We start from the raw sequence: 25376 nt of genomic DNA, 5'->3' as shown, positions 1-25376 counted from the left end.
CCGGGTCAAAGGCCATCGACGAGGAAGCAGAGGCGGGTTCCAAATCTTCGCCGCCGGTACTAGGGAAGGCTAAGGCCGAGGTACCACTGACAAAGGCCGTGAAGATAACTGTCCACAAGGGGCCTCCGCGTTCACCGTCTGTGATCGAGCGGTTTAATCAACGGCGGATTGAGCGACGCCGCGCCGAGCGCGAACAGTTGAGCGCGCAGTCAAGGAGAATGTCGCCCATTTCCGAGGGGGAGAGTAGGGCGGCGGAGGAGAGGCAAGAACCTCCGCGCACCACACCCCTACCTCCAGCACCCTCGCCTAAGAAAAACGCACGGAATGAAGGGTCGTCGGTCAAATCTGCATCATCAAGGGGTTCACACATCAGCAGTCTATGTTCAAGCAAAATAAAAGAGCTTCAATATATAAAAGAAAAAAAGAAACTGGAACTGAAGCTCAGGGAGCTCGCTCTGGAACGCGAGATGCTTGACATAGAATATAAGCACCGTCTTAACGTCGTGGTTAACGAATATGGGTCACTTTCGGACACCTCCGTGGCATCATCACGCGGGAGTAGCCCCAAGCGACGAGTACGAGCCGAACCCGAGAGCCGAGTCAGCGAGTGGCTTAATGACATTGGAGAGATCGTCGAGACGCCGCATCGCCCCCACGACGACCCGCCTCGCGTTCGCGTAGAGACGCTACCCGTGCCGACACGGGCCGAGCGCGCCCGATCGCCGCCGCGCGGGCCGCGAGCTGAGTACCGATCGCCGCCGCGCCAGCCACGGAAAGGGGATAGATCGCCGCCGCGCAGACCGCGCAATGAATATCGGGCGCCGTCACCGGTAGAGCCGCCGCGACGATCACAATACGAGTACCGTGCGCCGTCGCCCTTAGAGCCAGAAATGGGGCCGTCGCGACCACGCAACGAGTACATGGAGTCACGAACTGAACCACAAAGGGATTACTTCGCGTCAACGCCGTTCACTCCTCATACTAAACTAAGGTCGTCGGTAGAGCCGCCGCCGAGTGACGCGGCTACTGCATTTAATAGGCTCGCCGACCAATTAAGGGACGCCGTACGCACAACGCCGCCAAAACAATGCTACGAGCTGCCACCTTTCTCGGGCAACCCGAACGAGTGGTTATTATTTTATAATGCCTACAGCGAGTCAACTCGACGCTACAATTTTAGTGCATTCGAAAACATGGCAAGGCTTCGAAATTGTTTACGTGGGGATGCACGCCAATGCGTGCAACATCTATTATCAACGTCGACACAGCCAGATTTAATAATGAAATTGTTGAAAAAGAACTTTGGAAGGATTGACCTTTTAGTCGATAAAGCGCTAGAAGAGCTTAAACGTCTGCCGCCTGTGGGTCCTAGCGCCATAGATTTAAATAACTTTGCTACAAAAGTCGTCAATATAGTAAGCACCTTGTGTGAACTGGATAGTAAAAATTACAGTAGCAATCCTTTGTTGGTAAGAGAAATAACCGATCGTCTGAGTCCCCACTTACGAAGCAGATGGTGTGCATATGCCCGAGAAAATATAAAGAATGGTAAATGTGAGCTTATGCTCATGGCGGATTTTCTCATCGAGGAAAGCGACGCCGAGTTAGAGTTCTCACACGCTCGGCTACCTACAAGCAATATGAAGAGGAGGGAAACGGCAGCGAAGGAAACTGCCCGCCCATCAACGACGAGCCAACGAGTCCAGGGAAGTAGACGTCCACAGCAGGCGCAGTACCACGCCGAGCAGGCATATACGACGGGTAACGCCGAGGCGCGGCGTGTACCCTGCCTATGTTGCGGCGGTGGCCACAGAACCCCGGAGTGCAAGCGGATCTTGGCCATGGACATAGGAGCTAGATGGGACTGGGCCAGGAGTAACACAATATGCTTCAGATGCCTAAATAGCAAGCATAGAAAGACTAAGTGCCATAACAAACCTTGTGGAATCGACGGATGCACTTTTAGGCATCATAAGTTGCTGCACGAGGGAAAGGCGCAGGAAGTGACGCGTGAACGCCGGCCGCCACCAGTGTCCCGCGCGGCCGCGCCCTCTTCGCAGCCCACCGCCAGCCTAGGGTCCGGACATACGCCGGCGGTTATAGCACAAGAGCCGGACACTGTTACGAACACTACGGAACATGTGAATAGCACAACCACGGTGTTCCTCAAGATGGTTCCCGTCACCGTAGAGGGTCCTAAGGGGAAGGTGGACACCTACGCTATGTTGGACGACGGGTGCACTATAAGCCTGATTCAGACAGACGTAGCGGACACCGTAGGAGCTACGGGACCTGCCACGCCGCTATGTCTCGCAGGCGTAAGCAATATGGAAGCGGAGCCTGAAATAAGCAGACAGGTGAAGGTGCGCGTACGCGGAAAGGGCTTGGAAACCGCATACGATCTCGTCTTCACGACTGTACGACGTATAGGCCTACGCACGCAACGGATGAGTAAGAAAATCATGGAGCTGGAACACTTCAAAAATATACCGACTGCGTGCTATGAAGAGGCTATACCTAAACTGCTTATCGGCATCGACCAATGGCCTGTGCTACTACCACAGGAAGCAATCGTCAGGGGTCTGGACGAGCCAGCGGCAGTGCTAACTGGGCTTGGCTGGGTGATCTTCGGGGGAAAACCACGGCTGGTTATTCCCAAGGAGGGCGAGGAACACCTGATGCTGCACTGCCGCGAGAGGGATGAGAACCTAGACTCCATGCTACGAGATTATTTCAACATAGATTCGCTGGGAATAAAAAACGTTACAAAGGTGGATCCGCAAGTCCAAAGGGCCATGGATATTTTGGACAGAACAATAAAGAAAATCAACGACAATGGACCACGCTATGAAGTAGGTCAGCTATGGCGGGACGACGAACCACGAATGCCACCGACCATACAAACTGCAATGTGTCGGTTAAGGAGTATCGAGAGAAAGATGGATCGGGATCCGGCATTCGCTGAGAGTTATAAGGAACAAATTGATAATTTATTAAAGAAAAAGTACGCCGTGCCACTGCAGGAGCCGCCAGATAGCAAGATAGCGTGGGTGTTGCCGCATTTTGCGGTAACTAATCCGAACAAACCGGGAAAGATAAGGCTAGTCTTCGACGCTGCGTGTCGCGTTCAAGGGAAATGCCTAAACGATTTTCTTTTAGAAGGACCGGATCTACTACAGTCAATTATAGGGATTCTCTTTCGGTTCCGCGAAGGGCAATTTGCAGTTGTGGCGGATCTACAGGAAATGTTCCTCCAAGTAAAAATGAGGGCCGAGGATCAACCGTCACAAATGTTCATTTGGAGAGGGGACCGCCGGACAGGGAATCCGCAATTTTATAAAATGACGAGCATGCTTTTTGGTGCAGCAAGCTCACCATTCCTGGCCCATAGCGTCAGAAATAGAAACGCTATGGACAACGCTGATGAGTTCCCGGATGCTGTGGAAGACATCACACGTAATCATTACATGGACGATTACGTAGCCAGCTACCCGGATGAGAAGGAACTCTTACATCGTGCTACGCAAGTTGCATCGTCTCACGCCAAGGGAGGGTTCCAGTTACGAGGGTGGACTTCAAACAGTGTGAAGCTACTCCAGCAGATCCCGACGGAGTTACACGCAAGTACACCGGCACAGCTCGGCAAAGGCAAGGCAAATAAGATCCTCGGGATGTATTGGAACCCTGAAACCGACCAGTTGGGTTTCAACACAACAATGATAAGGGTACCGGCCGAAGTGAAGGAAATGATACAGACGCCTACGAAGAGGCAAATGTTATCGGCCGTGATGTCAGTATATGACCCGCTGGGGCTGTTAAGCCACTATACTATAACAGCAAAAGTTCAGCTGCAAAATCTGTGGGCCAAAAAGCTGGACTGGGACTCTCCACTGCCAGAAGAGGATAAGCGTGACTCTGAGGCCTGGCTGCGAGCTCTGGATAGCGTCGCGAAGCTCAGGATACCAAGATGCTATCTTTCAACGGGGGCAGTGGCGAGAAGGGAACTACATGTGTTCGTGGACGCCAGCACCAAAGCATACGCATGCGTGGCGTACTGGCGAGTAGCCTCAAATGGCGGGGAGGCCCAAGTGAGCCTAATCGCGGCAAAAAGTAAGGTTGGGCCAACGAGGCAACTCAGCATACCACGCATGGAACTTCAGTCGGCGCTCATCGGGTCAAGGCTACAACAGACCATCCGAGAGGAGCATCGTCTGACACCAGATCAGGTCATCAAGTGGACGGAAACCTGCCGCGCAATGTGTGGCCACGCGGCATCGTCACCCAGGTGTACCCAGGACTGGATGGTGGAATACGATCGGCTGACGTTCAAACAGGAGGAGGCGTGTTCCGGAGGCCCGTCACAAAGTTGGCTGTCCTACCGTTGCAACAGGAGCAGTCGCAGGAGCGTCAGCGGGGGCAGACTGTTACGGACAGCATGGACCCCTGCCGAGACGAATGCTCGGACGGTACAGACCCGGGCCGGAAAGAATTACCTAACGCGTAAAACTAGATAAAATAGCTATAGGGTGCCTAGCTATAGGATAGAAATAAGTTGACACAAGCACACTTTGTATGATTGACTTATCGGTCGATTGACTAGAAACAGGATAAAATTGTAGTCGCTATGAAAATAGCGTTTTGTGTCAGCTTGTTACGTGACGTCATCACCGCGGGTAAGCGGCCGGTGCGATCGCTGCGGAAGCCGGAAGCGTACTGAGCGGCGCGGACCTCGGTGCGCGGTATTTATATGTTCGGGTCGAGGCGACCCAATTTCACCTGATTTCTCCCAAGTTAGGCTTTCCCCAGGGATCGTAGTGACCTGTATAGATAGAACATAGGATTAGCTATCCGTAGACACAAACATTGTAAGCATTGGGCCTAGAATTATCGAGATATTAAGACTTAAAGTTATTTTTGTATGGAGTTGAACTATCGATGAAGATAATTCTTATATTCATGAATATTTTCAGCTGAAACTGGTATAATAGGGTAGATCTTCGTAAATGCTTTCTAAAAAGGTACGGTTCATCACTGAAAACCTCAGGGTTCCCGAGATAAACCCGAAAAGGTGGTTAAATACGGGGAAAGTTCTACGCCCAATGCGAGAAAGAGATAGCACAAGAAAGAGAAGTCCACGTAACGAGGCCGTTCTCGAATTATCTGGAGTTACTTTCGAGACCTCGTATTCGCCCTATATAAGCAGGCGAGATACGGCCTGCGGACAGTGAGTTAGTACAGTCAGTTCAGTTCAGTTCAAGCGATCGGAAAACAAAAAGGAAAAGTGAGGAAAAAGTGAAAGTGCCCTAAAGTTGTGATCAGTATTAGTGGTAATAGTGGTTTTAGTGCTAGTTACGTGGACCGCTTAGTTATTTTACCTTAGTAAGTACTAGAATAACGTTATAGTGAAAGTGCCTATAGTGTTAGTGTTTTAGTGCTTAAGTTTGGTGCCTAAGGTCTAGACTAAGTGTGTGCTAGTGCAAAATAAATAGGAATCTAATTAAGTGGTGTTTGTTTGACGCTCCAACTACGTCCCACCGTGGGAGGAATTGGATTTCCGAACCAGCAGGCTCCGTAAATAAATATTAAACTGAGTTATCGCTGAGAGCTGACTCCAGGGTGTCCTCTGGCGGTTACACTACCATAAGAAATTACGATCGACTTTGATAATATACTAGTTACTAGTGAACTGGTTGCTTATAGTTAGATGATTGAAAAAAAAATGATTGTAACGTATCTCAATAACTTGGAATGGGACCTGACCTAGCAATGATTACAAGAACAATACCTTGTGTAGAAATACCTACTTATTATATAGGTACCAGGTGAAAGAACACACGATCCTTGATAATTGGTAAAAAAATGAATGTGTTGATCATCTCTCTCCCAACAATTCGATGGTTCGAGCCCTACACCCCAGCAGGGAGTAAGAAGATGGAAAGAAGAAGAAGAAGATATCTTAAATTCAACTCTGGCTATGGCCCTGAATCAGGTTGAGTTACGAGGTTTGCCACTTTAGCCGACGAAATATAAATTTAAAATTGACCTGAATGTAATTTCTACTGGCGCTTTCTATTAGCGCTGGTGGCCTAGCGGTAAGAGCGTGCGACTTGCAATCCAGAGGTCACGGGTTCAAACCCCGGCTTGTACCAATTAGTTTTTCCAACCAATCATATGATATTTACCAGTCGCTTTTCGGTGTAGGAAAACATAGTGATTAAACCGGACTAATCCCAACAAGGCCTAGTTTACCCTCTGGGTTGGAAGGTCAGTTGGCAGTCGCTTTCGTGAAAACTAGTGCCTACGTCAAATTTTGGGATTAGTTGTCAAGCGGACCCGGGGCTCCCATGAGCCGTGGCAAAATGCCAGGACAACGCGAGAAAGAAGATGAATGTAATTTCTACTGTAACCATATGTTGTGAAATGAATAAATCTAAATCATACGAGTATAAACCTTCACATTTAAAGTCAATAGAAAAACCATCCTTTTTAGAAATCGGTTAAAAAAGACTACAAGTAGATTTTACAGCAAATTGCCGAGTAAACTTTTGGCCATTTCCCTTTCAGATCAGTGGGGAACGCTAAATATTCATTGTTGACGGGATAACTTAAGATACGATTTCCATATTGATCTCTCGAACTGTCAGATCTGAGGGATTTCAATCTGTAACCGAGAAAGGACGAATAGACAATTCAGGAAAACTAGTATAAAGCTTTTGTCGCTGGTTAATGTATCCCTCCGTGTATCCCCCACACGCAACGCACAATTGTATTTGTGGTTCCGTACCAAAAAGGTACAATAGGAACCCTTCTCGTTCAACTGTCCGTTGATAAGGGTCTGTCTGTCAGCTATCGATTTGAAATTTGGAATAGTCATGAACAAGGCTATCCCAGACACATTGAAAGTGTTTTTATTTTTAATTAGCTAAGGAAAATACCCTTTTTTTCGGAGCGATTATTTCCGAAAATATTCACTTTATCAAAAATGTTTTTTTGGAAACCGGAGGTATTTGTTTTAATCCAACGATACCCCACACTATTAGCTTAAGTAATTTTTTTTTTTAAACCGTTTTGTATGGGTAGTACCCTAAAAAAAAATCTGTTTACTTTTTATTTTACGGTTCTGATGTAATGCATGCCCAAGCAGCACATTAGTGAATTTTGCAGCTTATTTTATAGCTTTATGTTCTAAATGAGTGGTTTAACAGTGTTTGATAAAACTTATACCTTTAAACACAACTCAAAATTGTATATGAGTTCATCCTGTCACTTGTAGTTGCTTAGGAAAGTTTATTGTTTCTACTTTATTACTTATGGTTGGGTAAAGGCGATTTTGCTACTTAAAGTTGCATGCAGGTTTTAATTGTCACTGAATAAGAAGCAATAGTGCTATATAAGGCCCTAAAGTCACTTATAAGCAACTTCTACATATAAGTGGGAACATACCCTTATTTGGAACTTTTAATTCCAAATGACTAGTATAATAGAGTATTATATCACCAATAGTGGCTAAAGAGATAATTTTACGGCCCTTTTGGAACCTAAAGTGATTGCAACTTTAAGGGCTAGAAATACTCTTATTGCCACTCCAACGCATAATTAAGTTTCAATAAGAGGTTCTTGAAAACCAAAAGCAGTTATTTTCACTTATTTCAAACCACTAACGATCTAACAGTTCCAAAATTAGGTCATATACATAATATCCTATCAAAAACATTTTCATGAAAATGTTGCCAAGACGAAACCATAAGGCTCGCACTGTCAAAATGTTATCAGATTTCTCGTAGAGACAAGCTTCTAACTCTACAAGCCCTAACTTCAGAAACTCTACAACAAGAGTCAAAATATGTGGCAATTTACTATTAAAATTCCCGAAATACGTATGACGACGACGAAAAAACGACGAAGCGCTTTTAGAAAAGGTAGGCCATGCGCTTCGCTTTGCTCGTCTTGGTGGGGGCACTACCCTGCCCCCAGATTTATATTTCCTATTGCGGCGCCTCCTCTGTCAATAGCACTGCACTGCTTTGCCACTCGCAAGATACAAATAAGTGATTTTCTGACCTGATAGTTCTAAATAGAGAACAAATAAGTGAAAATAAACACTGTAAAATATTTTTTGTTCCGCCATGTTAACAAATGGAGTCCTTGAAAATGAATTATTTTAAACAGAATTTTATCACACTGACGCATAATCACAGACCTTTGATAGTTGTGACGATGTTACTTTAACAGTGTACGTAACCTACAATCATTAGGTCAGGTTTTTAACAGTTTTATTTCTTATCAGTATCAATTCCTCATTTGATTTAGCACTCTCCTTTTAAATATTCCTGGATCAAATCAAAGGCGCATCGAAATTTACAAAGAAACCATACTATAGTTTCACAGTAAAAAATCATTCGCAAGGATTTCGTGCTTATTTCAATTCCTGTATAACGTGAAGTTTTCATCACTTTACCAAACAGATATGTACATCCAAAATTAAAATGGCAGATCACATTCACTTTTAAAAACCACAACTTGTTGTCTTAATTGTTGCCACGCCACTCAAAGGAAATTGGGCGTCTCATTTATCACTCCTTGACCGAACTGAAATTGTAATACATTCATTCGTTCAATATAAATCGTTCACTGCGCATAACTGTCACCCAAAGTTCTAATTGCCACTTAAGGTAATCGAGAGATCTCTTATGGATTCAATTTAGAACCAAAAATAGGCTGCAATTTTTCTCCTTTTTGGTCTATATTGGGTCTATATGGGTTCTTTCCACCTATATAGAACTTAGTCATGGCTATATATTTCACTTAAGTATCTAAATAGATATGATATACGAGCTATTTCCCACCCCGTGTGCTACTTGGGTGATTTATGTATGTATTTATGCCAAATTGCTACTTTCTAGCACCTAACGATGACGGAGCAAAGCCGCGGACGGACAAAAGACGGACATGGCGAAACTATAAGGGTTCCTAGTTGACTACGGAACCTTAAAAATGAGATACAGCAAGGGCATAAAGCACCTACTTATATAGGTCGAGGATAAAATGAGCATTTATGCTTGAGTTATACCTATACTCTGATTTGCACTTCAAATGCGATGAAAATATACTGAAATATCAAATATTTAACGAGCTGCAGCAGTGGCAATTTGGATGGTTTTGGACTTTATTGCTAAGTCAATAAGGATAGTAACAGATGCTTTTACTTTATGCACTAGACCATAAAAAGCAACTTTATGCCGCTTACAGGCGACTTAAACACCATCTTCACGAGAATGCGAAGTGATAGACAAAATTACATGCATTATTTATGACATTCAGCGAGTCATTTTTAATTTGTTTTTGTTTGTTTTTTTAATTAATCGCATGGAAGTCTCTGTGGTTAAGCGAATGCAGTAAACGTTAGGTAAGTGTGGACCCAGCCTTAGGGGGCGTCCATTAATCGCGTCATATTGTATAGGGGGGGGAGGGAGTCAGCAAAAAATCACCAATGATCACCACAGGGGACGGGGGGGTATGGACACGTATCACGTGTATTTTTTTTTTCATCTGTGCTATACTGTATTATAGTCAATAATAATCCTTAGGTTCATTTGTTAGAAAACTGTTCTTTAGTTATCGAAAAAAATACACGTCATATTGGATGGGGGGGGGGGTCCTGAAAATATCACCAAAGATCACCATGGGGGAGGGGGGGGGGGGGTCTAAAACAAGCCAAAAACGTATCATTATCAATTCTCATCGTGTAGACACTTTTATAACCGACTTCGGGATTAAGTTCTTTTCGGTGAATGTTTTCTGACCGCGCTCAAAAAAGACGATGTCCTCAATTCACTGGAATCTCTGTTTTTTGCACACTTTAACTTTACTCGTAAAAATAAAAGGATAATTACGAATAATTCAAGTAAGTATCTAGAAAACTCACAGTGTTGTGTTCCTGCCGGTGGGTAAGGTTGCCAGAGCTCAACGAGGGGGGTGGGTTAAAAAAAAAATTGCGATTTTCTATTAAAATCGAAACACCTTCTAACATAATTTCTTCGTATAAATTTTAAGCGGCTGCCTGTTCGTAAAATTTAAAATATGAATGACATAATGAACCAAGCCTTACCCAGCACTTCCATGTCTCCCGCTGAGAATTTGTTCCGCTGAAAGACCGCTATCTTGGTAAGCTCCGGCTTATGGAGGATTTTATCTGCTCTCACCGTGAAGACACTTTTTTTAAACCAAGTTTCCGATAACATAAAGACTGCTAGAAGCAATAACTTGTTCGTATCAAAACTGAAATCTTACTTACGGCCCGATTCGAAGAATGATTAAGACACGTTTAAGATCTTGGAAAGATATTTAAAAGATCGGTACCTAACTAAACGAAATCTCACACTTGATGTTTATTTTGGATTCCGCTGTGATCCCAATAAGATATAGGTATCTACGATATTTCTAACGTCAAAGTGACATTGGTTGTCCGAATCGAGCTGGTTCTGTCAATTATACGACATATTTTATACGGACCCAAACTCAACAAAATTATGCAAGAGATATACCTATGACATACCCAAAATATTGTCTTTTATATAATATAAATTATAATTGGAATTATGATGGCGTGAATGTGACGTGATTAAATTTATAAATACATAATTGAAATAACTGACTTCGAAATTTAAAAGGAGGTTCTTCGTTCAGTTGAAGTTCGAAGGAGGTTCAAAATCCGCCAGGATGTTTGTTTTTTTTTATCTGTGTATGTTACCGTGAAACTCCGTTTTCAGTAAGAACACGTTTTCCCGAATGCCTCGGCGAAAACGCATTTTCACTAGTTAAAACGCATTACACGTTAAACGTTACTCTTTCAAATATTAATAAAGGTTGTTGTGTCGATATGTGATACGATACTAATTATTTATTTCTTGAACCTACTCTATTTCCGATTATTTTGTTATAAGAAATCTCATGTCATTAAAACTACTTGTAACTACGTAGAACTTCAGTTACGTCAAGTCATGTTGAACGAGAAACTTAGGCCAATCTAAGGTAAGTTGGACTGCAAGTTCTACCTTAGTTAGTTATGTTACATTTATATGACATATACATATGTACGTGTATGTTTCTATAGCCTGGGATATATCTATAGCCTGCAAGGCCGTCATAAACTATGCTGGGGCCCTTGGACACATAGGCAAATTCCTACCCTTTTGGAAAGTAAAGAAAGCGGATTAAACTAACATTTTGCTACTATGATCTTCTATTTAATATTAGTAATCAAACTGTGTCCTTCAGGCCTCCCTGAGAATAGGGGTCCTCTGGACACGGGCCCCGTATGCCCTTATTGTAAAGACGGTATGACCTGGACCGATAGAAAGTTTAAGAATTGTATGCAAAATCAAAGAGTTGCTGATCATTTGACACACATTTTTTTTTAAACACGCGTTTTTTTTAAATCCAGTGATCGACGTATATTCAATTAAAAGTAAAGACACTCGTTTTGAGGCAAAATTAATAACTGCCCAAAAACATACCGGAATTACCCCAATACACTTTACATAATACCTGACCACTTGACCAGTCTCTTATGATTTGGCAGCATAGGTAAATAACTATTCAACATTACCTATATCACAATTTCTTGTAAATGTACATATATGATATAGTATTCCCCTAATCTATTAGAGTGACCGATGCTCAATATCTTACCTACACACACATACATTAATGTCCGGTCATCCCGAATAGAACCCAAACTAGGTCGCGGTGTTTAATAATGGGGCCGACTTCTAAACGTTTATCCGTGTAGTTAACTGGGTCATACATAGGAAAACAAGAACTGCTTCTGTACCCAAAAGAAGGACACTAGAGTTTAATTTGTAACTTTACTCAGAAAAAACAAATAAGAAAGTCAATTATTTTTGTTTCCCTCTAATCTTCTAAACTCATACTCATTTATTCCTAAGTCAATTTACATGTCAAAATAAAATTACTACTAAATTAAAGTTAAAATATAACTTAATATTTAAAATTACAATAAAAATTAAAACAAAGCCAGTTTATGTCTAAAATAAAAATTAGAATTACAGTTATAATAAATTAAAATTGAGATCAGAAATTAAAATAAACATCAAAATATACATTAACATTAAAATAAAATTAACAATTGAGATCTAAAATTAAAATAATTTAAAATCAATATCAGAATTGATATCACAAGAAAAATAAAATTAGAATGACAGTTATAATAAATTAAAATTGAGATTAAAAATTTAAATAAAATTAAAACCAAAATAAAAAATAATTTTAAAATAGGCGAACGCAAGTAAATGTCAGGTTAGGACAAGGTATATATTCAGTTTTTTATTTAAAAGTTTGTTCAGATAGGTACTGACCCTGTATGCATTATGAACTCCCCGTGGGTGTAGAACGGGTGTTCTACTACTTGGAATGATGAAACTACGACTACTAATTATTGTAATTAAACTATGAGTAGTGGCTTCGTATGCTACAAACCCCGCAAACCCCGTTCGTTTCACCATTTAATAGATCTACATAACCATCCAACTCAGTAAATTCCAGGTCCTGTAAAGAAAATCCGGACGTACCCGTACATTTTTGTCCAAGCTGAAATGAACGCTTTCGCTCTCTTTACTACTACCTAATGGATAAATTTTGATGTTTGATACGTTTTACTGCTGGGAGGAACTTGAATATAGTAAATGGATTACCTACCTTATTGTTTGCAGTATCAGAGATGTGACTTATTTGAAATACTTGTATTTAAAATGCAAATACAAAATGCAAAATACCTATTTTGTATTTTGTATTTAAATACCTTTTAAAGAAAACTATTTTGTATTTTATTTCAAATAGTTTTTGGGACGTATTTTCTATTTTCAAAATACAAAATACTTTTTATTAGGTGAAGTAAGTAGGAGTTACAATCTCTTCTGACGTTACAATCCTTGCAACTCTCTCATTCTTTTATGGCGACCGGTCTGGCCTAGTGGGTAGTGACCCTGCCTATGAAGCCGATGGTCCCGGGTTCAAATCCTGGTAAGGGCATTTATTTGTGTGATGAACACAGATATTTATTCCTGAGTCATGGGTGTTTTCTGTTTTTTTTTTTGTGTATTTATTCACTATGAATTTTTTCAAACAGGGTTTAACACAATAAGCCACTATTGAAAGCCTCTAGGGTTTATGTAATAGTTGGCAAGATCGCGCGGACCGATCCGCGTTTGCTTAATACTATTATTACATACTTAGTTATGTTTTCCTGTCGAAGCTGTTATTGTCTCTATCGTTTAAATATCGACCTTATGTATATGTACTTAAGTATTTATAAATATTTATCATTGTCTAGTACCCACAACACAAGCCTTAATGAGCTTATTACTGTGGGACTTAGTCAATTTGTGTAATAATGTCCTATAATATTTATTTATTATTTTAACATGGAACTGGTGAATCTGTTTAGTAACGCCGCAAATTACCACAAGCGTAGCGAGAGATTAAAAATGTTGAATCTTAAGCATTGCAAGGGTTTAAAGGCACGAGAGGTAAACAAACTTTTCTGCCCTGGTGAAACACAAACGAGACGTTTTCACCAACCAACGAGAGGTATATACTAGCTGTAAAACATTACAAATCTAAATTAATGCTTTTAATAATTGACCGTTAAAAACCATCACTTAAAAGTCCATTCAACCGGTAAACATGAGGAGACACAAAATTTGTACTCTAGAGGACTGATATACACACTATTTTTAAAGAATAAATAAAAGCCTTTCCAACTTGTAAATTCCGAGCAATACTTTTTAATTCAGACTAGGTATTCACTATTTAAGAGTATCTTTTATCGCAAAGTATTTGTATTTTAAAAAAGCATTTTGAAAATACCTATTTTGTATTTAGTATTTTAAATACAAATTTGAAAACTATTTTGTATTTTGCATTTGAAATAGTATATCAAGGACGTATTTGTATTTTGTATTTAAATACTTTTTATAAAGTATTTTTCACATCTCTGTGCAGTATATATATATACAATTACGATATTATATTACTGTTTATCTCGTTATTTTTTGTCGTGTTTTTTTTATATTTAAAGAGTATATTATGCTATAAATAAGCGCGATTTGATCAACATTGCTACGACTACGAGAGTCAAATTGAAACGGTTTTATGACATTTTTTTATAAATTTTAAAGTCGTCAGTGTCAGATAATATATGTAAAAAAAAAACACTTCTAAGGAAATAGATACATTTTATCTAAATTCTTCAAAGTGCGTATACAGGGTGACCTTAGCCATTGGACAAACCCTGAAATCCCACGTAGGGTTACTTCTCAGGAATTCTCTGACGTTAATATATTTTTTAATTAGAACAAAAGATAAAAAAATAAATGTTTCGAACAAAAGTTATTTGCAATAATCGACAACAAAAAGAAACACACTGTGTTAATCTTTGGCAGTGTTTTTGACAATTTGTTCGAAATATTTGATAATTATGACATTTTACAAAAGTCAGAAGCTTATTAGTGTCATAAATAAAAAAGATAATCAAAAAGGTTGGAGAAGGTTCCATACTATTCTTTGAGGATATTACCTTAGGAGCTACTAACACATACAGGCTGCTCCAAAATAAAAATTCGTAATTTGTTAATTTCTTCGAAACCGCTACACCGGCTGTTATGATACTTTGTACACTGGTTCAAAATACCCTAATGCATATGTACCTTTCGGCTTTGTCCAATGGCTAGGGACACACTGTATACCTAGGCAGAAATTTACAAAAACAGTTGTCATAACAGTTTCGCCTCTGGTACAGGCTACGCAGGTACGCTTAGAGCCGGTTGCACCAAACTGTCTGTCACCGTCAAAGCGTTCGCTAAATTTTATTGTATGGGAAGTTTCATAGTAAACTAGCTGCCGCGGCTCGCTCGGTGACGTTGATCAGTCTGTCAAGTGGGGTTGGTGCAACTGGCACTTAATCTTTAGCTTAGTGACACACGTCAAACGCCGAAAATTGCGGACACAAGTTGTTTTCGATAGCCGGTATATTACATAGTACATATGTATTAAGTCAATGCTCTGGATTGTTCTCGAGCTCGAAATTTAGCCAAGCTTTGTTGCAGTTCTAGTTCCTTAAAATAGTTTAATATGTACAGTTCGTGTCATCCACGATGACGTGCTGATTTGTCAAATCTAACGACAATCCGAGTCATAGACAGAGTTCCAATGTAGGTCATCGTTTAGTAACGACTTCTAAATGCGTCTACCTAATAAAAGGTAATCATGGATCGATAGGCAAGTTTTAAACGATCTTAAATAAGTAAACATATTTAGTTTAATAGTTGGTAATGGACAATTGGACAGTTTATGTTATGTAATAATTGAATTTTATTGAAATTTAAGGTCTAAATGTTATAAACTAATTTAAAATATTCTAAATTCTACATTTTCGTAATTTAAAAACATGGTTAAAGATGCATTCAGTCCTGCGCATTTTACTTGTAAATACAAATTCGAGCATTAGTCCTCATTATTGAAAATATTTTGACCCAATTTGTTGTAATATCAACCACAGCTATTTTGATTTGATTTTAAAATTTTGTATGATATCTGGTTTTCTCTCTTAATTTTCATAATAATACAAAAATTTAAAAAAGTCAATCGTACGGGCATAGCTAGGTCATACATCAAATTATGTAAAACTATTTTCCAAAATATCAGTATCCAAAGAAGAAAATGGGGACTACGTTTGAATGGAGAATCGGCCGGCCTCTTTCCACTAAAATATAAAATAGGGACGCCAAACACGAAGAGTTCCGTATATTGACACGTCATTTCCAATCTGTGTCCCGCTTGCACAGGGGCACTGACCGCCCGTGTCATCGGCGGGATAGCAATATATGCGCTTGAGATAGACATAGAAAATTGCGTTTCAATAATGAAATTCTTTGTGCTTAACGTCCTTAGGTTCTTCAGCAAACCAGATATAGTCTGGCAATCAGAATTTGTCTGTCAGTAGGAACCAGGAAAATTATACTCATCCCTTTCTTTTGGGTGCTAGCACTAGCGTAAGACAAAGACAGTATGATTATCTCTGTCTATGTTTGAAATGAGACATATCTTCTTCTCTATATCTTCGGCTAAACTCTAACGCACCCTTAAAGCGCCAAATCTAATTCTGTGTCTATCTTCCAGGTAATGGCTACATCGAGGGCACGGAGCTGGACGGGTTCCTGCGAGAGTTCGTGTCCAGCGCCAACTTCACCGACATCAGTCCTGATGTGAGTACATGCAAAAATCTTGACGTGTTTTCAGGTTGGCAAAGGAAAATGAAAAAAAATTAAGTGAGAATCGGGCTCATGGCACATTCCCCACTCATTACCAGTTTGTATTTGTATTTGTGCTACTTTACCGCACTAGTCCGAAAATTAGCATATTACGTTACTGTGTCGAACATTTAAAGGGCCATATGTACTTTAAAACGTTGTACGATACATGTGCGAATAGGTAATTCACAACTCGTGTCAATTTAAAACACTCCCTTCGGTCGTGTTTTAATTTATCGCCACTTGTTTCAAATTTCCTATTTTTCGCACTTGTGTCGTAATGTTCTATTATGACCTCTTTTAGTTTTGGCTCGTAATACGATTTATACTATTTATATATTATGCAGTGTGGAACAATTAATGGGGCCTGGAGGGAAAGTGCCTTAAAACCTTAAGTTAGCTCATTTTACTAAAATTAAAAAAAAAAACACTAGTCGATACAGTTAATGTTAAATTTCTCCTAGAAACATTAAGTAATTAAATCACATATTTACTAAAAAAAAAATATTTTCGTCGGTTCTGTTCCCGGGTGAGACTAGCAAATTTTAAAAATGATTAAATGCAGTTTTGTCTCTTTAAAAAAAATAAAACAATGTTTCCTTTAAGTAAAATGAACTAGCTTAAGATTTTAAGGAACTTTCCCTACAGGGCCCACAATTTTTTTCCACATTCTATAATTGTACATACTTAGGTATACAGGATGATTCAGGAGACGTGAGCAGAATCAAGCTTGACCATTCAGTAAATTATAAGCAACTGTTTCGTACCAGTATTTGTAAGATAAACGTTCATGTATTTTTACTGTTCAAAAAAATTTTTTTAATTTATTTACGACATTTATGGTCACTCTCTGTGTTTTATCCATAAAAAGTCACAAATTTAATGTCATCGGAGTCTGGTTACTTTTGAAAAATCGTATCTCATCAAGTGTGACGTTTTATTTTCTTCATATTCCAAGTGCTGTCATAACGGTTAAAGAGGTTTTATCTTTCTTAATTAAGTGTTGTAGGGTTCCATGATTGTAGATTATCAAATTTGTCCTTACTAATAAGTTAAATAACAGAAATAAAGCGAGATTGTTTTACTTAAATATGATGATGAACAATTCATTAACATTTACTGATTGTGTAGGCTTAGTCCTGCTCACGTCTCCTGAATCATCCTGTATATCGCTGTCAAAGGGCTCCTCTACACGATGGCCCAGCGTAGGCCAGTCTAAGGGACGCAGCTATGCGGTGAAATGAGATAGCAATATCACTTGCTCCCTCTAACGCATAAATGCGTCCCTAGGACTGGCCTACGCTGGGCCATCGTGTAGAGGAGCCATAAGTACCCACAATACAAACTTTATTGAGCTTACTCTGGGGCTTAGTCAACGTGCCTTCATGTAAATCCACCGTAAACACAGCAGTCGGAATTTTTCGCGTCAGCACAAAAATATCAAGTCTCAAAGGATTAAGGCTGTCCATCACACTCGAATAGTAAAATTATATTGCTAATGTTTGACACACCACTATGAACTCAAAAGGATGTCAACGTAAGGTTCAATATTGCTTGAAAGAATAAAGTTTGAATATATTTTGGTTACTTTATACAAATCATGTTATTTCGTCCTGTGAATGACATGTCCCCGCCCCGGTGGCAAACGCAAGTAACAAGATACCGAATTCTTTTTTATCTTATTTAGTGGTGTTTTTAAATAAAATAGGCTGTGACAGACAGATAGACGAGTGATCCTATAAGGGTTCCGTTTTTTTGAGGTACGGAACCCTAATTAGTTGCATATATAAGAATAAATTTGGAAAACAAAAGAGCCGCAAAGTTGGTTTTTACGAAGGCTGATATTGAGTTGGGTGCTAGTACCGAACAAGCGCTAGACGAGAGTTATTGCTTTCTAGTTTTAGCTATTAAGTAAAAAAAACAACGGGTTGCACTCCGGGAGTGCCGGCAGAAGTGAAAACTTGAATATTAACGTTGTGCATTTTTGATATTTTGGAGAAATTGAGTAAGAGTTTTATAAAAAGAGATAATTCTCTATTATACCTACGTAATTAAATAAATTTGAGCGTGGAAGATATTTTCAAGTGCGAATTTTAGTGTTAATATGTAACATATACTTACAGAGTAATTCATGAGACGTGAGCAGGACTACAGCCTACACAATCAGTAAATGTTAATGAATCATTCACCATCATATTAAGTAAAACAATCACGCTTTTTTTCTGTTATTAACTTTTTGGTAAGGAAAAATTTGATTATCTACAATCATTGACACCCAACAACACAAAGATAACACAATAGGGTTGTTTCCAATTTTTTGAAACGCTTGTATTACGTTCTATTTTAACTAAAAGTTGCCCTAAAATTCAATTTTTATACTAAAAACGGCTTTAAATATGTTAAATTAACAAAATATATTTTGACATATGCTTTGGCGCCCAAAACGCTCTTTGAAAATTGTGTGACGTCACAGTTTACGGTTTGACACATAACTACGTACACACGTAGAAGATACGAACTGTCAACTGACATTTGTCATTTGTTGTTTACCGCCTAACTGTCAACAGTGTCAATCCGAGGGTTGTGACGTCATCAGAATCTTCAATGACGTTTCGAGTTTGGTCACGTGACGTATGCCAAAAGATATTTTAAATTAAATATTTACAAAAATATGGTCATTACAGGTCCCCTAAAAGTAGTTTAACATGTTCTTATAATCCAAAAGGATTTATTGGGATACAATTCTGCCCTAAGATTTGTAGATGGAAACAACCCTGTTAAACAAAGATTCAACCTCTTTAATAGTTATGACAGCACTTTGATTATGAAGAAAATAAAATGTCACACTTGAATGAGATACGGTTTTTCAAAAGTAACCACCAGACTTCGATGACGTCTTACGAATTTTCAATCTGATGGTCACGTGACCTGACGCCAGTTTAACATTTTTTCCCCATCACAAAAAGTGCACAGCGCCGCTAAAGAAGTTTTCAGATTTCACTTCAAAAATAGATGTCAAAGTAAAAATTTAATTTTCCTTTCGTTTATTGATCTATTGACAAGGATACCTACTGACAGAAATTTTCAGTCATCTTTTTTAGAACGATTTGATCCGCTACGTTTCATCCAATCCCCATCATCCCACAAATTTAGACGGGTGATGTTTATTCAATTTCTCTTCTAAACTCGGTCGCAGCCCTAGATATAAAATATTGAAACAAAAGCCCACGTTCCCGGATATCCCGAAAGCTCCAGCTAAAAGCTTTTGCCCAATAAAACAGCATTATTGAGCTTTCCAAAGTTGTATTACGTCCATTATGGCTTACGGCGCGAAACTTTGCTGGACTTCTTAATGCACTTCCTTAGAGTGCATATATGTGTTTGTGCACACAGAAAGTTAAGATAAAATAGTTAAACCAGCAAAATATTGGTTTAAAACGACTATACATATAAAGCCTTTAAAAATTAAGCCTATGTCACCCGCGTCCCAAAAACGAGTCAACTATGGAAGGTGGAGGAAAGGAATGGAATCTCCATGTACCAAAAAGTGTCATCAAAAAATCTTAAATAGATGGCGCTACAATACCTAGAATACTTGAAAAAAAAAAACAAATCATAGACAGCGCACTTCACTCCGTCAATAACGCCTAGATTCTTAGCTACTCTAGCGCTACTCTGGAGAGATTTGGAACTATTATTATTTATAGTTGACAGCTGGATACTTTTGCAACAGTTATGCCCTTATGCCTTCTTTGGAGATTCTATTCCTTACCTCTACCTTCCATACTTTTGATATTTAACTTTGAGTAAAAAAACAACATGACATTGTAGATGTGTAGCGAAACCACCTAGACCAACCGAAAGTTACCGAAAATGGCCGATCGTCGGAAAATGAAGATTTTTTATGAAAATTTCTTTAGCTGGACCCGGACCCATGGACCCGGGTACGTCCTTAAACTACGTCCAAAAGAGAGGTATGGGCATTGTGAATTTCATCTCGCTTTGTGTGGTAGGGCACAGCCAGTGGATGTCATTCCAGATCTAGAGCAGAGCCCAACTGGGGAAGTACCTCCACCTTACAGAAAACCGCAGCCAAATAACACTAGACCCTACTCATAGTGTTGTGTTCCTGCCGGTAAGTAAGGTTGCCAGAGCTCAACGAGGGGGGGGGCGGGTTTAGGGTCGGCAACGCACATGTAACTCCTCTGGAGTTGCAGGCGTACATAGGCTACGGAGGCTGCTTACCATCAGGCGGGCCGTATGCTTGTTTGCCACCGACGTAGTATAAAATAAAAAAAAGCTGATTGTGAAGTAAATACTCAGCGAAAACGGTATTTATTATGCTCTTGTTCTATTCTCATATTTAAACAATAGAGGGACCGTGCAAAGTGCAGGGTGCATGCGATTCCAGCGCATAAGTTGGTAACAATTAGAACTAACTGCGGATAGCGCTTTAACATTTCGTACAAGTTACATGGCTCGAAATGAAACTTTAATTTACAATTTCTCCTGAAATATTCATTTAAATTGTATGGTGTAAGGGACCGTTGTAATCTCTATGAAATGCTTAATATAACTAACGTATTTAATTTGATAATTGTTAATAATGTATCCGTGTAAATAACTTTGCAAATGCCACAAATACGTGATCTTTTTCTAGAAGTTAATAATGAGTATAGTAAGTTATCCTTAAAAGATAGACATTTAACTTAGCGGACTTTTTTGTAGGCCTATGATTGAGAAACAACCCCACCATACATTGTGTTGTTTTAGCTCAAACGGATTAGGCAGCGTTTTCGATTAAAGCTCCTAGTCAGCGTGATTTTTGCCGACAACATCGTTATATTTCAACCAATTTACACAAAACCTTAACAAGATACATACCTAAGTCTTCCTCAAGAATCACTCTATTGATAGATGAAAGTCGTATGAAAATCCGTTCAGTAGTTTTTAGTTTTGGAGTAGTATTATAACATGTAGTGAATTGACGTTTTCCCCTAACCTTGCGGACGCTAGGTTGCGTGAGAGTCGTGCACATAGCGAATAGTTTTTTTCTCATGATACGTAAGGTACGCCGTATTTAAGAAACGTGTCTTTCTGGCATTTTCAATTTTATATAGTAGAAGATCTGTGTTCAGCCTTGAGTGAGCACAAATATGTAAATCTCCCTAGCGACAAATACGATTGACTAACGAACTTCGTAATGCACTGCAATTAGTCTGCAATGCGGCGAGAAGCGAGAACTAAGTATTATACCTACTTAACTAATATGTACGATACACATAAAAGTTTTTTCTACTCATCGACTGTAATGGTTGAATTAAGATTTCGTATACCAAACTGTAATTGGATACCTTTCATGTATGGGTTCCCAACTCAACTATATTATTCATTTCGAAACGGTTTAGTCAACTATAATGAAATGGACCAATCACAGCTCGCCGCGGTCAAGAGGGCGAAACAAAACAATAACTCAAATTAATTAATTATTTTAGGTTGTATAGTAGAAACAATTGCTTCATAAGTCATAAACGCACATGTGACACCCTTAATACAGCAACATCCATAGACTACGAAAACCGCTTACCATTGCTTGTTAGTCTCCATAGGCAACGGTCAAAATCGAGAGAAAACTGCCTAAACATTGAATTTAGCAAGGAGTAAGTACCAGGGCCTGAGTTACGAGGAGGTGTCGCTGACCACCCCGCCGGGTCCCGGCTGCCGGGGCGCGTACGAGTATGAAGGTATCGCGGCTCCTATCTTAAATCGCTGTATACTTTTGGCTTGTTTACCCGTATGATTTTTTTATTTTATATTATTATTTTTGTTGACTCGTAGAAAAAGTATTGTATACTCGTACCTCACTTTGGCAACTCGGCGACAATTTCTCTTATAGACATGAGCTGCAGTGGCCGTATGGATCCATTTTTATCGCCTGTCACTATGCTTAACACTTTCGCACTTACATAGTTGTTGGAACATGACAAGCATGGTGACAGGGCGATAAAAAAACCGGCCAAGTGCGAGTCGGACTCGCGCACTAAGGGTTCCGTGCCATTATATAAAAAACGGCAAAAAAATTATGTTTGTTGTATGGGAGCCCCCTTAAATATTGATTTTATTCTGTTTTTAGTATTTGTTGTTATAGCGGCAACAGAAATACATCATCTGTGAACATTTCAACTGTCTAGCTATCAAGGTTCATGAGATACAGCCTGGTGACAGACGGACGGACGGACGGACAGCGAAGTCTCAGTAATAGGGTCCCGTTTGACCCTTTGGGTACGGAACCCTAAAAATTGCGAACGTGCTGCGGCCCGTGTCTGCTTGCCGGTTTTACGAGACGACTACATTGAATTTACGATTCATTTTTATTAAAAATTAACTTTCATTTTTTGATTACCTACTAAATGTGGCATATATACTCGTATCAATTAAATAACTTAATTAGTTTTGACGAAACCTGAGGTGGATGAGCTTCCTGTAATGTGACGAAGCCTGCGCTGTGGATCTGATGGTATGCTATTGTTTGGTTAATAAATCAATTATATCTTTCATATCTATTAAATAGCTTATACAATTGCTTAATTTCTTAAATAAAAGACGTTAAAAAACAATAAAACACAACAATTGTTATATTATCTGGAAATGAAAATGAGAAATAACATAAAATGGGTAAATACTATTATCATTAAACGCCATTGAATCATAAAATTAACGCGCCCTCTTAATAGTACTGCGTAACAGAATTATCATTATCCACAAAATTAATGTTTGTCAGAAAATCACATTGTCCCTCTCTAACACACTTACATTACACGCTCTTTCTCGCTCGACGCTTATAATAACTACTCTGAACAGACAGTTCAAACTCATAAAAGGTCGCTGCTTTAAACTTTTTAATGCGTCAACAATAAAATCGTGCTGGACTGCCACATAGGAAATGGTAATAAATTCTCACCAACCGACAGCTTTGCTAACTCTCCTCGGCTAACACCTGTTGCTCAGATTGAGGATAACCTCCCCCCACCACCCTCCACCCGGTACTAAACGGTGCAGTGCAGCGTAAATCTTACGACTTAACTGGTATTATAGTATTAACCCTCAGACTAATGTAAAAGACGTAACGTATTAAGATCGAATGGGAATAGGTGACATGTCTGTATTTTTTGACCGAGTGAAAGCGAAGTTCTACGTTTCAACTTGCGCAAAATAGACATTTTTATTTGAAGTTGTACGTGTAGTTTTACTCAAATTTGGGAAGTTGTTTCAACTTAGAGTCATGAGCTCTTTTGATGCCAATAAAGAGAAAATAAAAATAACAAACATAACATTAAATAACTTTTTGGCAAAAATTTCATTTTTGATACAAGCTTTTGGCGGTGACTGTACTTTTCTGTCCACAGGCAACTAATACTCAGCGAGGCAATTTAAGGAACCACAAACATAGCCAGGTTGCGTTGTTTCATCACAGAGTTCCTATGGCCACCTCCTGTCTCCGTCATCAGATCAGCTCGATGGTACCATAATAGGGTCATTCTCTCATTTCGTGCAAATCGGTGATATTCTCTCGATTTGTAATTTTTCTTTTAATTGATAAAATTTTGGATTTCGTCAATGTGTGGATTGGTTTATTAACACTTTTATGCTAAAGGCACCTTAGTAACCTTATTACTTTTCATTTAATAGGGCTACTGGTAATGAACTACGCGCTGGTAATGAAATGGCCTGATATGGTAATGAATGATAAAGGAAAGGAATGAAATTGGCATCGGACGGTAATTTTTTCACTGGACTGTAATGAAACAAACTTATGAAATCTGACAAAAATCTTTATTTAAAGAAAATTAACAACATTAATAAAATCAACAATATTAAAAACGTGTCGATTAATGTCTGGCATTTAGCAAATACACAATACAGGGTGATTCAGGAGACGTGAGCAGGATCAAGCTTGAGCATTGAGTAAGTTATAAGCAACTGTTTCGTACCAGTATCTGTGAGATTAACGTTCTTTTATTTTTTACTCTTCAAAAAAAAATGTTATAATTTATTTACACCATGTATGGTCACCCTATTTGTTTTATCCATAACAAGTGACAAATTGAATGTCATCGGAGTCTGGTTACTTTTGAAAAATCGTATCTCACTCAAGTGTGACATTTTGTTTTCTTCATAATCAAACTGCTGTCATAACGGTTAAAGAGGTTTTATCTTTCTTAATTAAGTGTTGTAGGGTATCCATGATTGTAGATTATCAAATTTGTCCTTCCCAAAAAGTTAAATAACAGAAATAAAGCGAGATTGTTTTACTTAAATATGATGGTGAACGGTTCATTAACATTTACTGATTGTGTAGGCTTAGTCCTGCTCACGTCTCATGAATCACCCTGTATACCTGCATAAAACTATGAAATAGTGAAAAGGTGGCATAAAAACTCTCCCAAAGAAATATATATGTATGCTTCTGAATAAGAAGAATTTTGTTACAGCCGATCCTTATTCGTTATTTAATAGTTTAAGTAACCAACATAATTATTGTTTTATTCAAAAAACTAAACTAAATTTCAATCGGTCTTTGATTAGTCTATTATTTTAAATTGTTACATTATCATTAATTGACTCACTACCTACGCAATTTCGATTAAATCTCTTGCATAGCAATTATTTTAATGGCGTGTTTTGCAAATTTCTACATAAATTTTTTTTTTACTATTTGACCGCCATTTCTTTCTGTTTTCTTTGAGCACGGCACGAGGTGTCATTTCCTTCATGCTACAAATCTTTTTTGTTCCTTTCTTAACAAGTATCTATTTCTTTCTTTTTCTTTGTATCGCATATAATTCGAGATTATTTTTTATAATCTAATATTTTTCTGTTTTACGCTGCCTATCTTTTGCTAGTTAGTCTTCTTTGGTCATTTTTTTCTCTGGCCTGGCCATTTTAATGCTAAAACAAAGTGATAACAAAGCAGTCCTTAAAGAACATTTGACTAAGGGAAGCCCTATAAAAATGGGAAACGTGCACACGAAGACGATACTGGGAATC

The 25376-nt window shown here is 39.0% G+C and overlaps 1 protein-coding gene across 2 annotated transcripts in view; it reads left to right on the top strand.

Moving 5' to 3' along the window:
• LOC133530085 (calbindin-32) overlaps window positions 1–25376 on the top strand; it is a 175314-nt gene that overhangs the window by 74636 nt on the left and 75302 nt on the right. For both annotated transcript variants that reach the window (XM_061867916.1, XM_061867917.1), the window contains exon 3: window positions 16198–16283. In XM_061867916.1, coding sequence (XP_061723900.1) covers window positions 16198–16283 — 86 coding nt within the window. The remainder of the gene's footprint in view (window positions 1–16197; window positions 16284–25376) is intronic.

This window comes from Cydia pomonella, chromosome 22 (assembly GCF_033807575.1).
Source record: "Cydia pomonella isolate Wapato2018A chromosome 22, ilCydPomo1, whole genome shotgun sequence".
Lineage (NCBI taxonomy): Eukaryota > Metazoa > Arthropoda > Insecta > Lepidoptera > Tortricidae > Cydia > Cydia pomonella.
The sequence above is the reverse complement of the archived record's forward strand: the minus strand, read 5'-3'. Positions and strand labels throughout refer to the sequence as shown.